The following is a 12,322-nucleotide window of genomic DNA, read 5'->3' as shown; positions in this document are numbered from 1 at the left end:
AAGAACATGAAAAGTAGAATAATAATACGTTATAATATATGAATGAGTAAAAATAAAGAGATGTATAAAAATCCATACAAAATATTCACAATAAATAATTCTGCATTAAAAATGTAAATATAAACATGTATATATTTATAATATGCGCTTATGCACAATTATAGTATATATTTTCATTTAATTTATTAAAAAAGTAGTACAAAAAATGATTGTAGAATAAAAAAATAACATAATAAAGAGCCTCACAAATAATATAAAAAGATGTTGGATATTGTATATAGCCTTTTATAGTATGATATTATCCACAATATGCATGTTGATAAGCTCCTATAAAAACAATGAAAACTGCTTAGATACATTAAATCACAAGTAAAAACATAAAAAAATACGAAAAAGGAAACGTAAAATTACACTTTTTATGTTTTACTTAACATGTAAACTCATCTGCTATTACATATAATTTCAACTCAAAAAAAAAAAAAAAAAAAAACAAATTCATAAATTTTATTTAACTCAATAACGGGCATGTAAATAAGAAATATTTTAGTCATATATTAAAGGATAATTGGCAAAAAGGGTTTACAAAATGTAAAAACGATTTATCTTTTTATACGCAATGGGTGAATATAAATATATAGAGAGATATGTGCATGCATATTATAGGAATAAATTTTACATATAATTAAATAAAATAAAAATAAACGTGTAAAAAAAACGACACATGGAAAATGTAAAAAATATAAAAACGAGGCTATTGTCAACTTGCTTTTTAGAGGGCCTATATAATATAGGTGTGCAAATTTTATGCATACATATTTATGTTGATTATTTACAGTATACAGTTTTAGCTTCAACACTATCTTATTGAATATGATTTTTTCGTATGTGTAAACAAATTAAAAAAAAACATAAAGATAAAACATATCTATATTGTGTGTACCCCATCCATTAGTTAAAAATACATCGAAAAGAATATATGCATGCATAACATGTGTGCTTTATAAACAATAAAAATTATGATAAAATAGGACAAATATAAAAAACGAAATAAAATATAACAAATTAAAAAAAAATGAAACGATTTATACATAAAAAAAAATAGTAATACAAAAGGTGATACATGTTAAATGATTTTAAAAATTGAAAAACATAAAGAGGGCATTTTTCCTTATGTAATATTTTTTATAATTTTGTTCTCTCTTTATTTTATATTTGTTTCCCTTGATTAATGATAAAATATTATTCACAAACTTGTAAATATCATTCCATGTAATTTTATCACAATATATTTTACTTTTTCCTGACGGAGACATATCTGCTTATTCATGGAACCTGTAATTTGATTTTCAATTGGGCTCTTTTGGTTTAACCTTTCTATTCCATTTTTTTTGTTTTACAATGCTGGATATATTACCTATATTGAATTTTTTTTTATTTTTTCTCATCGAAGATACTGAATTATTGGAGTGTATACTGCTTGAATCAGATAGTGACGAATAGGAAGAAGCAGATAGATGGTTGGTTTTCATGTCATGATTTTTTTTTTTATAAACAATATGTTTATCATTATTTCGTATGCTGAATTGTCCTAATGTATTTATAATAGATTGATATAATTTAAGTATAGTAGATATAAAAAGAAAAAAGAAATTTAAAATAAATGGTAGAAGAGGTATTAAGGCTGGTGCTAATATAATTAATATAGCTATAATAGCAAATTTCCCAATTAGGGTTTTAATTAAATTTATATAATAATTAGAACATGTTTTAAAATTAATTACATAACATAATAAATTAATAGTACATTTACATGCATATGCATCAGGATTTATAATATCAGGTGACGATGGATGTTGTTCTACTACTACTACTTGCTCTGTTGTTTCATCTACTTCTGTCTCAACTGTATGCACACTCTCTTTTGATTGTAATTCGAATTCTTCTGTAGAGCATTCTTTTCCATTGGAATCTTTTATAATGGCTTTGCACAATGTTGTAATTTCTTTATTGATTAGGAATTTTATTATAAAATAAAAAGCATAGTTTTTATTTGGTCCAATAAATGCACGCACTGGTGCGATAGGGTTAATGTGACTAGCCAATTGACCAGTTTCTTTATTTGTGCATGTAATTGAGCAAGAGAAATTTGAACCTACAAATTTACTACTATTCCACACATGAGTAATAAGAACACATTCATTTGAATTCGAATTAGTAGATGCACAATCATTTGGTATAGTAACATGTGTAATAGTTGCAATGGAAACCGGTCTTATTTCATATACTTCTAAAGCATCTGTTTCAAATTTTATTTCTACACTATGATTTCCATTATATTTGTAATCAATGAATTGGGTATGTGCAGCTACATTTGGTTTATAAAAAATTTTATTATCAAAATCATTTTCATCTATTTGTGTTTGGTTATTATTTTTAACTTTGTCTTTTAAATGATTAGGCAGTTTATAGGATTCATATATCTTAGTTTGTGGTTCAGAATTGTATACATTTTTTATTTTATACTTTGAAAGAGAAACGCCATCTTTTATAGATGCAGATTTATGGATATCATAATATTTTTTGAGATTATTTGATATACAATATCCAGCTTCTGATCCACAAAAATTTCCTTCTGATTTCCTCCAAGTATTTAAAGATACACCTAATTTTCCACATGTTTTACCACTTAAATCAAACATATATTTTGGTAGCATCATAGCTTTTCGTAAACATGGATGCATTGTATCGCATATATTTGAATAATTACATCCTTTTAATAATGGTGAATCTTGTGACAGTCCACAGTTTCTTGTTATATCACTAGCTATAACATCTTTATTATCAATAGGTGATGATGGAATAACAACATAGTCATTCGATAAATTAACGAGGGTTCTTTTCCCATGTGTTTCACCTTTTAAAAATAACCATAAATCAAAATAATCATCTCTTATTTCTGTTATACTATCATTTAATTGATATTTTTTTTCTTTTGTAACTAAATCCGATTTATTATTTAAAACAGATGATACATCATTGTAATAATATTCTTCTATTGTTATATTAACAGTTGTATTAAATATTGGTGGATATTCTATATCATAAACTGCAAAATGCATTAAATCCATAAAAGCGCAATGTCTACTATATACTGTCGCTGATTCAGTAAATAACATATTAAAATAAATACATTTTAATTTCGCTCTTTTTATAAATTCATCGTCTTTAAAATAATTATATGATTGACATCTACATGCTTCTCCTCGTGTATATTCATGAAACTTAGCTGGAGTTTTTTCATCATATTTATCTATATCTTCAATTTTACGTACACTACATGCATATGTATATTTATCTATTTGTTCTTGTGTGTATTGTTCAAATTTATGGTTATTAAATATATCTATAACTTCTCTAAATTCTAAAGGAATGTCCTTTACATATTTCAAATAATATGAGACAGTTACGTAATCCCTTCGAATTGTTAAGAAATACCCTTTTCCTCCTTTTCTCATCACTTTCAATCTTACTACCTGAAGAAAAAAGAAAATAAGCATGTGAATATTTCCACATATTCAAGTAAGAAATTAAAATGAACTACATCAATACTTATGCATATTAACTGGGGGTTATAGTATAATTTTATTCCCATCACAATTAAACTAAAAATTAATCAAACATCATATCATACATATATTCATACGCATAGAAAACTATAATTAAGAATGTCTTAAATACACACCGAATTGTTAGAAACGTCCAATTCACCGAATGTTACTGTATGGCATGTTGAGTCATCTGATGATGAAGTACAGACACTTTTTTTTGCAAAAGAATACACTAATTGAATAAAAAAAACTTTATTTTTAAAGTCACACCATTTATAATACTTTAAAATAATACAAAAAAGTAACAAAATAATAAACTTATATATGTGTTTCGATCTTAAATTTATCAAATTATTTCGCATTTTTTCTAAATGATATATTAAAGAATGGTTTATAAAAAGAAAATAATAGAAAAGGCTAAAATCCTTTTTTCATTTGTGAAGCTTATACATTCTCTCTTTCCATATACTTTTATTTATATATTTTTTTTACCACATTCAAATATTATATTGATGTTTCAATGCGTTTGAGTATAAACAAGCGCAAGCAAAATACTATTTTCGAGGATTTGAACATCAACATATATCTCATTTTTTTTATTATTAAAGATATTTGTCTATTCTTATTTATTTTTCGATTTTTATTATTTATTTTCTTATTATCTTTTCCATTCTTTATATTTTCTTTAATTTTAATATTTGAATATTCACATCATTTTTGTCTTTATATAAAGAGAAATATATTTGTAAAAAATTATTTTCAGGTATCTAAAAATATACGAACTTACGAACCTTGTCTTCCCTCTTTTTCGTTTTTTACATAAAAAAATGTAATTAATGCATACAAAATATAAATAAATAATTATTAGGAAGTAAATAATTAGCCCGTCTATTCCTTAACATGACAATAGAGGGGTTTTGTCTTGAAATAATTTTTTCTGCATTTTTATTTTATGTAATCTATAAAGGTATAAATTTATATTTTTATAGAATACAATATGAATCAATGATACCATATTTTATGATTCCCCTAAAAGTGATATTATAGTATAATTTATAACCATTTATATGACCGAATAATAATAACGCACATATACACATATGTATCAGTACGCTATAATTTTTCAAAATAGTTGTTACTTAGATGAACTAGTAAAAATATAAAATATTTATTAAAGTTAATATATAATAAGTCAAATATTATACAAAAAAAAATTAAGAATTACAAACAAATAAAAAAGATAATGATAAAAACAAAGGCTTACTAAAAAATTCTACGAAAAAAAAGGTTGAGCACAAAAATTTAAAATAAAAAGGAAAGGAAATAAAATGGTATCTATAACTTATATTAATTATTATATTACCATTTATGTATCCTAACCTTATAAATGGAGTATAGTATGACAGTTTAAAATGAAAGACAAAGCAAAAATAAAAAATACAGTACTTTCAATGATGCCTCTGAGAGCCTTCTCAAAAAAATATTCATAAATATTTGTGCTACTATTATTGTTAGGAATACATAATAAATTTTGTTGTAATGTATGTGAAATTTATATAATTTTATAAAATTCGCATTACATTGTGTTGAATAAAATTTGGGATGTATATTATAATTGGTATTCTGAACCATTTTCATTGGGCATATAATTAAAGAACAAATGATTAATATCGTCATTTAGAATAATAAATGAATTTAATGGAAAGAATTTTTTTTCATATGAAAAGAATTGTTGTTCTGCCTTTGTATCTAATACTACTTCCAATATGCTTAACAAAAAGGCTATATTGAGAACATTAATTGTTGTTTTAATAACTATATTTGTCATAGATGGATTATCACTATATATAACTAATGTGTATTCTTTCAAATTATTTTCTTTTATAGGCACCTTTGGCATTATATCGCTATAAAAATCGGACATATTATTTATAATATTTTTGTAACCAAAAAACATATATTTATTTATTGCACCTTTATTGCTTCTTTTTATATTTTCATTATTATATATATGTAATGTCGATTTTCCATGTGCAGCTATGTCCTCTTTATGAATTATAAAAGCAAAAGGAGTAAAAAATTTTTCTTCAATCATTTTTTCTGTTATGACTTCTTCCAAATATAAACTGAATATATCAAAGATATCCTTTTCATTAAAAACAATATTGTTATATGATTCTTTTTTTAAAATTATGTCTCTTTTAGATGAAAACATGTTTGGTGTAGATATGTTATATAATTCATTTGCATATTTATTTCTTTGTAAAAATTGATCACCAAAAGTTGCTATACTTTTTTCTAAAAATAATCGTATAGATAAAACGCTAGATATATTTGAATCTGCACTATTATTTGTTGAGCTTACTTTTAAATTAAAATTATTACATAAGTCTTCAACATAATTTACTAATGATACTTTTTCTAATAAAAATATAAAATAATCTATACTTATCTTAATTGGAATTTTAGCATTATCAGAAAAGTAAAGAACCACTTGATTTTGATTAAAATCTTCTACAAATGTAATAGTTTCCTTGTATTTTATATTATTAAGAGCTCTATTTATATTTGCTATATTTTGGCAATAAGTAATTGGTTTCCATATTTCTGTGCCTTTAAAAAATTGTACCAAATGTTTGGCATTTATTACTTTGTTTATATTTGTTTCAGTTTCCTTCTTATCATGCACATTTTGCACATCATTTTTAGATTTCGTAGAATTTGCTAACTTTAAGAATTCCATCATGAGCTTATCTTTTTCATCATCTCCATTAGTCAAAGATGAATATTCAACATTACTAACATTGTCATCCTTATTTGTCGTTAATTGTGATTGTACAATTTTTTTAGTTTTGTTTGAATCATTCTTAGTTTTTTCATTTTTATTATTAGCATAATTATTAAGTCTCTTTGAACGTGAAGAATTGGGGTCATATATTGTGTCTTTTAATTCCAAATCATGATCATCTTTTCCATAGTTACCATAAGTAGTGAAAACTTGTTTACCTATTTTATAAGAATTTATACGAGATACTTTTGATTTAATTTCGTCAATAAATACATTACTTATATCAGTTGTATCATTAATATTTATTAAGCTAGAATTATAATAAACATTAATACCATCTTTCTCTTCATCAATAAAATTATTAACTTTATTAGATGTGTTTGATTTTCTTTTTTTAATAGATTGGGAGTGTCTATAATTATGATAAAAAATACTGCTATAAATGTCTGATTCTTCATTTTCATTAAATTGTAATTTTGATTCTGTTCGTCCGTTTTTTTTAATAAAAGGAAATTTTTCTTGCATCGAAATTAATTGGCCTAAAACGTAATATGGAGAAAATTCTTCTAAATATGATGGCTTATTATAATGGTGAAAAGAGCATCTTGCATTTGATCCATAATTTTTAAAATAGCTAAGTATGGTATTGGTATAAGATTTGCATGGGCATACTAAAGGTATTGTTTTTTTATTTATATTTAATAAAGCTAATATATTTTTAAAATATTGTGGTTTAATATGATGTATTTTATTATTTATTTTTACATCTACACTTTTTTCGCTAAATAATATAGTCATACCGTCATATAATAACATGTCACTATTTGATAACTCTAATGTATCAGTTATTGTCATACAATAGGATAGACAAATTAATTGAGTAAGCTTTTCTATAAATATAATAGCTTCAGTTGTATTGAATATTTTTAAATAATCGATAAATAATAATAAATTTTTAAAATTTTTGTTTAATGATAACTCTCTAAATTCAAAAAAGCTTAAAAAATTGTTTGACCCATTTTGTCCAATCTTAACATACATACTATTTTGGATTGTATCCAAAGTCTCATTATCGATAGTATCCGTTTTTGTTTTCATTTTGTTTGCTTTGAATTCTTTTCTTTTGTATACAGGTCTATTTTCACTACTATTTGGTAAGATATTTAGGATTATATCATTTTGATCATCACTATCATTTAACAATTTCATTTTTTGGGCATTTGATGATCTTGAACTATCGGATAAAGCATTAACATCATCTTTTGAATTGTTTGTATCTATCTTATTATCTTGTTCATTCATATTTTCGTTGTTATTATCATTATTTACATCAGAAGTGCTGTCGTTGTCCTTATCTTTATTCGGTGAGGTATTACGTAAAGCAAACATGTAATATGGATTTTCATATGTGTATTGAAATGTTAATGGCTCATCTTCACCTTTTGCATATAAATCATTATTATAATCCTCAATCTTATTATCTATATTTTCATCATAACCCTTTTCATTATTTAATACTTTATTTTGTAGATTGTCACTGTTGTAATCCTTGAAATTTTTGTTATCAAAGCCTTGGATATCATCTTTATTTTCATTATATGCAATATAATTATTTTTTTCATTAAATTTTGTATTCAATTCATTTGCATCTTTAAGTATATTATTACCGATTTGTAAATTTAAATTACCAATGTATGGATGTCCATTTGGAAATTTTCGTGGATTTTCTACTGCATTGGGATCAACATATCCAAAATATGTGTTATAAATATTTATTATAATATTATCCTTTGGATGTTTTGTTTTAACATCGTCTAATATAGGATAGTCTTTAATATAATTTTCCATATTAGCCATTTTATGTTCATCATTAATTTTTCCAATAAAACTATAGATATTATCATTAATTTTATTTATTTCTTCACTTAAATTTTCTATTTTATGTTCTTCATTGTTATCAAATATTTGATCTTCGATTTTGTTTTCCTCATCAGTTTCATGCTCATCCTTTTTGTTTTCTTCTAAATTTTCATGTATTTCCTCATGCTTCTCATCAAGCAAATTGCTATTGACTTGTTCATAAGTTCCTTCTTCAGATGGGGTGTTTATATATTCTGGAGTCACTACTTTACTTCGTAAAATTAATTTAATTATATTAGAAGATTGCTCATAGTTATTATTAAAATATGTGTCTACATAATCTTTGTCCAATAAATCCAAGTCAACATAAATACTATTGAGTACACCAGACAAATACAATATTTTAGTGTCTACATCATTAAATGTAGCATTTATATTGTGATGTTTTAATAAATATGATAAAAAGTTTTCGAATTTATTAATCTCGCTTATATTCAATTCTGAATTTTTTATATATTGAAGTGCATTATTTATATCATCATATTTTCTATACTCCTTTTTATCAATGAATTTATTTTTTAATAAAGCTAATAAGATAGCTTTTTTCGTACTATCTTGATCGTTATGAATTGCATTATGTCCAGAAATTAAGAAAAAATATAATATAACAAAAAAAAAAGAAAATATTTTCACCATTTTTAATTACAAAATTTAATTAGGTAAATTATCGATATATGAATAAATAAATATAACAATCGATTATTTATTTTTTATAATTCATTCATTTTTTTATTGTTATTGTTGTTTAATTTTAAAAATATATAATTTTATTTTTCTGTGTCTGGTTTATTTAAAATTTAGTTTTGTTGTGTGTGTGCGTGTAAATATATTTATTACTTTAGACTCAGAAAAATATCCAATTGTTGGATTTTTAATAATAAGAATAGAGTAATTAATATATTAGTTTCATGTGAACATTTTAAAAAATTAATATTATAAATAAATCAAATAATAAATATATAAATAGTAATTAAAATATTACGTCTATGATAAAAATATATAATTTCTCAAAAATAAAGAATCTATATAAAGTAAAATTTCCATAATTCTGTTAATTATTTGGAAAATAGTAAATAATTAAAAAAAAAATTTCCAATATTTTCTTGGTAAATTCTATAACGTCACAAAAAAAAGTGTAAATATTAATAAAGCGATGTGTGCTCATGCAAAAAATAAAAGCGTGGCAATCCTTCAAAATAAAAAAATAATTAAATTAAACAAATTGCAACGAAACAAATTTTAATTTTACACTTTAGAAAAAATATAAATATAGACAATATATTATGAAAATAATGTTACAACATTTTTACACAATATAATTTTTATAATTCGTCTAATTACATAACCGTGAACATTATAACATTTACAGTGTGCTCAGAAAATTTTTATTTTATTTTATAAGAATATTTATATATGCATGTTAATTTTTATCTTATGTTTATTTTAGAGTAATATAATTCCAAATACCTTTATATTTTGTTTGAATTTTATTTTATTTTTATTTTATATATTTTTTGCATATTTTAAAACATGTCAAGAACATGTATAATTACTGGTGGTACTGGTTTATTGGGAAATAGTTTTCGGGAAGTGGTAAAGAGTGAAAACAAAGATTTCATTGAAACTGAAAATGAAATCATTATAAATTCTAATGATAAAAATGTAATTAAAAAATATGTTTTTTTAAGTTCTAAAATGTGTAATTTAAAAAATTATGATGACACTAAAAATTTTTTTGAAAAAAATAAGTTTACTGATATAATACATTTTGCAGCACATGTGGGAGGTTTATATGCGAATAAAAATAACAATTTACAATTTTTGTTAAACAATTTAGATATTAATTTAAATATAGTCAAAATTTGTCACAAATATTCGGTAATGATTCAAATAAATTCGTAAAAAAAAAGTAAAAATAATATGAATATGTTAATTATATTTATTATAAAAATAATTACACAAAATTGTGTAAAATAAAAAAAGACGCTGAAAAGACATATTTTAAGAATAATTAAATAAAAAATATAAAAATTATAGCTTATATACAATACATAAATGACCAATCCTTGGTTTAAAATATACATATATATATGTCCTTTTTGGCGTCTTTATAGATAACTAGAGGTATATTTACACTATCTACGTGTATTTTCCCTGAGAAATGTGATTTACCATTAATTGAAGAAAATGTTCATGATGGGAGGTGCCATTTAAGTAATGAAGGTTATAGTACATCGAAAAGAGTTTTAGAAATATTGGTTAGGTGTTATAGGGAAAAATACAATTATCAGTGGATGTGTATAATACCTACAAATATATATGGCAAATATGATAACTTTAACTTAGAAAATGCTCATGTAATACCTTCTATTATTCATAAGATATATTTAGCAAAAGGTAATTGAAATTGTATGCATTCTTTACAATATAACATACACCCTGCTACATAAAATGTATCAATTGTAAAGGTTTAGTTATAAATCAATGATAATTTAATTATATTATAATTCAAAATGTTAATATTTTTATAGTTAATAACACAAATGTAAAGCTTATGGGGGATGGTTCCGCTATTCGACAATTTATTTACAATAGAGATATAAGCAACATTTTGTATTATATTCTTAATATTTATTATTCACACAATTTAACCATTATTAAGGATAATATTTATAATGTTATCTTCTCCACGAATTTGCCTTCCAATGGTAACCATAATATATATCTGTTAATTTTCATTGTTAATTGTTTTTCAAATAATATTTAATTTAAAATATTTTTTCACCATTATCAGAATTAAGTATTAAAGAACTGGCGAACAAAATAAAGCATTACATGGAATTTAATAACGAAATATTGGTAAATGCATAAAAAAAAAAATCAATTGCCACTACTATTGTTCATAATAGAAAATGTGTAGCGTGTGAAAAATATATAAATTAAATTTTTTTCCCAGTTTGATGATACACAAGACAATGGAATTCACAAGAAGGTTGCAATTTAATACTATTATAACCATAATAATAATAACAAAAATATAATATCAAATAAAACACATATATATTTTTTTTCAGACGGCGTGCAACGATAAACTAATGTCCATAATAAATACCTCTTTCTCATTTACTGATATCGATAAAGGTTACACGAAAAAATTCCGAATAAAATTTATATTTAAAATTTATTTATATAATTTAATGAAGCACATTACACTCTATATTGACTATACATGTGTATGTTTATACACTTTTAAAAAATATTGTTTAATGTGGCATTACAGGTTTAAAAGAAACTATTGATTGGTTCAATTCTGAATATAAAAACATAAGAAAATGATAAATTTTGCGATTTAGTTTTTGTATTTAAGTTTTATTTATTTTACCTCATATTATCCATAAAAAAATTATGTTATAGAAAGCAAAGTGAATGTGAAACTGTTTAATATTTTATTTTATTTTCCCTTGAAATGCACATTTGATAATAAATGAATATATTATGGGGCAAATTATATAGACATATAATTCCCAATATGTCACACAATTATAGCTTAGTTTATTTATAATATATTACATGTATTGAAATATTCTATATGTTGTTTTTCATAAATAAATTTTATTTTGAAAATGCCCATAAAAATATCAAAAAAAATTTATAACAAAGCATTTAATATGCGTATATAATTATAAGTATTATACTATATATATCATAATTAAAAGACTAAATGTAGAATTTATTTAAGTTGTATTTCTTCCAATAAGATTTTTTAAAACTTGATAAATTAGATTAAAAGCATGTCACAATGCAGAAGTTTACTTTGTGTACTTTACATTTTTGATAATATACTTATAATAGTATAATAAAAAAGCGATCAGCATTTCTTTGCGTGTAGAACATTACAATATATATACCCTTTCCCTTTTATATAGAAAATAGCATACTATATTATTCACATTAAGTAAATATGCATGATAACATTAAAACTAACCAGGTTCTTCTTATTATTATT

The 12,322-nt window shown here is 22.9% G+C and overlaps 3 protein-coding genes across 3 annotated transcripts; 1 reads left to right on the top strand and 2 right to left on the bottom strand.

Moving 5' to 3' along the window:
- Positions 1-1,346: 1,346 nt before the first annotated feature.
- Positions 1,347-3,970, bottom strand: PCHAS_1213300 (male gamete fusion factor HAP2, putative; the record flags this gene model as incomplete). Its single annotated transcript, XM_734486.2, has 2 exons — positions 1,347-3,533; positions 3,743-3,970. 2 exons carry the CDS (start codon positions 3,968-3,970, stop codon positions 1,347-1,349), a joined length of 2,415 nt encoding a protein of 804 aa, XP_739579.2.
- A 1,247-nt stretch (positions 3,971-5,217) lies between these two features.
- Positions 5,218-8,952, bottom strand: PCHAS_1213200 (merozoite surface protein MSA180, putative; the record flags this gene model as incomplete). The annotated part of the gene is made up of 1 exon (XM_729232.2): positions 5,218-8,952. One exon carries the CDS (start codon positions 8,950-8,952, stop codon positions 5,218-5,220), a length of 3,735 nt encoding a protein of 1,244 aa, XP_734325.2.
- Positions 8,953-9,846: 894 nt separating this feature from the next.
- Positions 9,847-11,652, top strand: PCHAS_1213100 (GDP-L-fucose synthase, putative; the record flags this gene model as incomplete). Its single annotated transcript, XM_016798843.1, has 7 exons — positions 9,847-10,194; positions 10,431-10,713; positions 10,848-11,024; positions 11,111-11,175; positions 11,273-11,308; positions 11,391-11,457; positions 11,597-11,652. 7 exons carry the CDS (start codon positions 9,847-9,849, stop codon positions 11,650-11,652), a joined length of 1,032 nt encoding a protein of 343 aa, XP_016654209.1.
- Positions 11,653-12,322: the final 670 nt, after the last annotated feature.

This window comes from Plasmodium chabaudi (genome assembly GCF_900002335.3).
Source record: "Plasmodium chabaudi chabaudi strain AS genome assembly, chromosome: 12".
Taxonomy (NCBI): Eukaryota; Apicomplexa; class Aconoidasida; order Haemosporida; family Plasmodiidae; genus Plasmodium; species Plasmodium chabaudi.
This window is presented reverse-complemented; position numbering and strand designations above follow the sequence as displayed.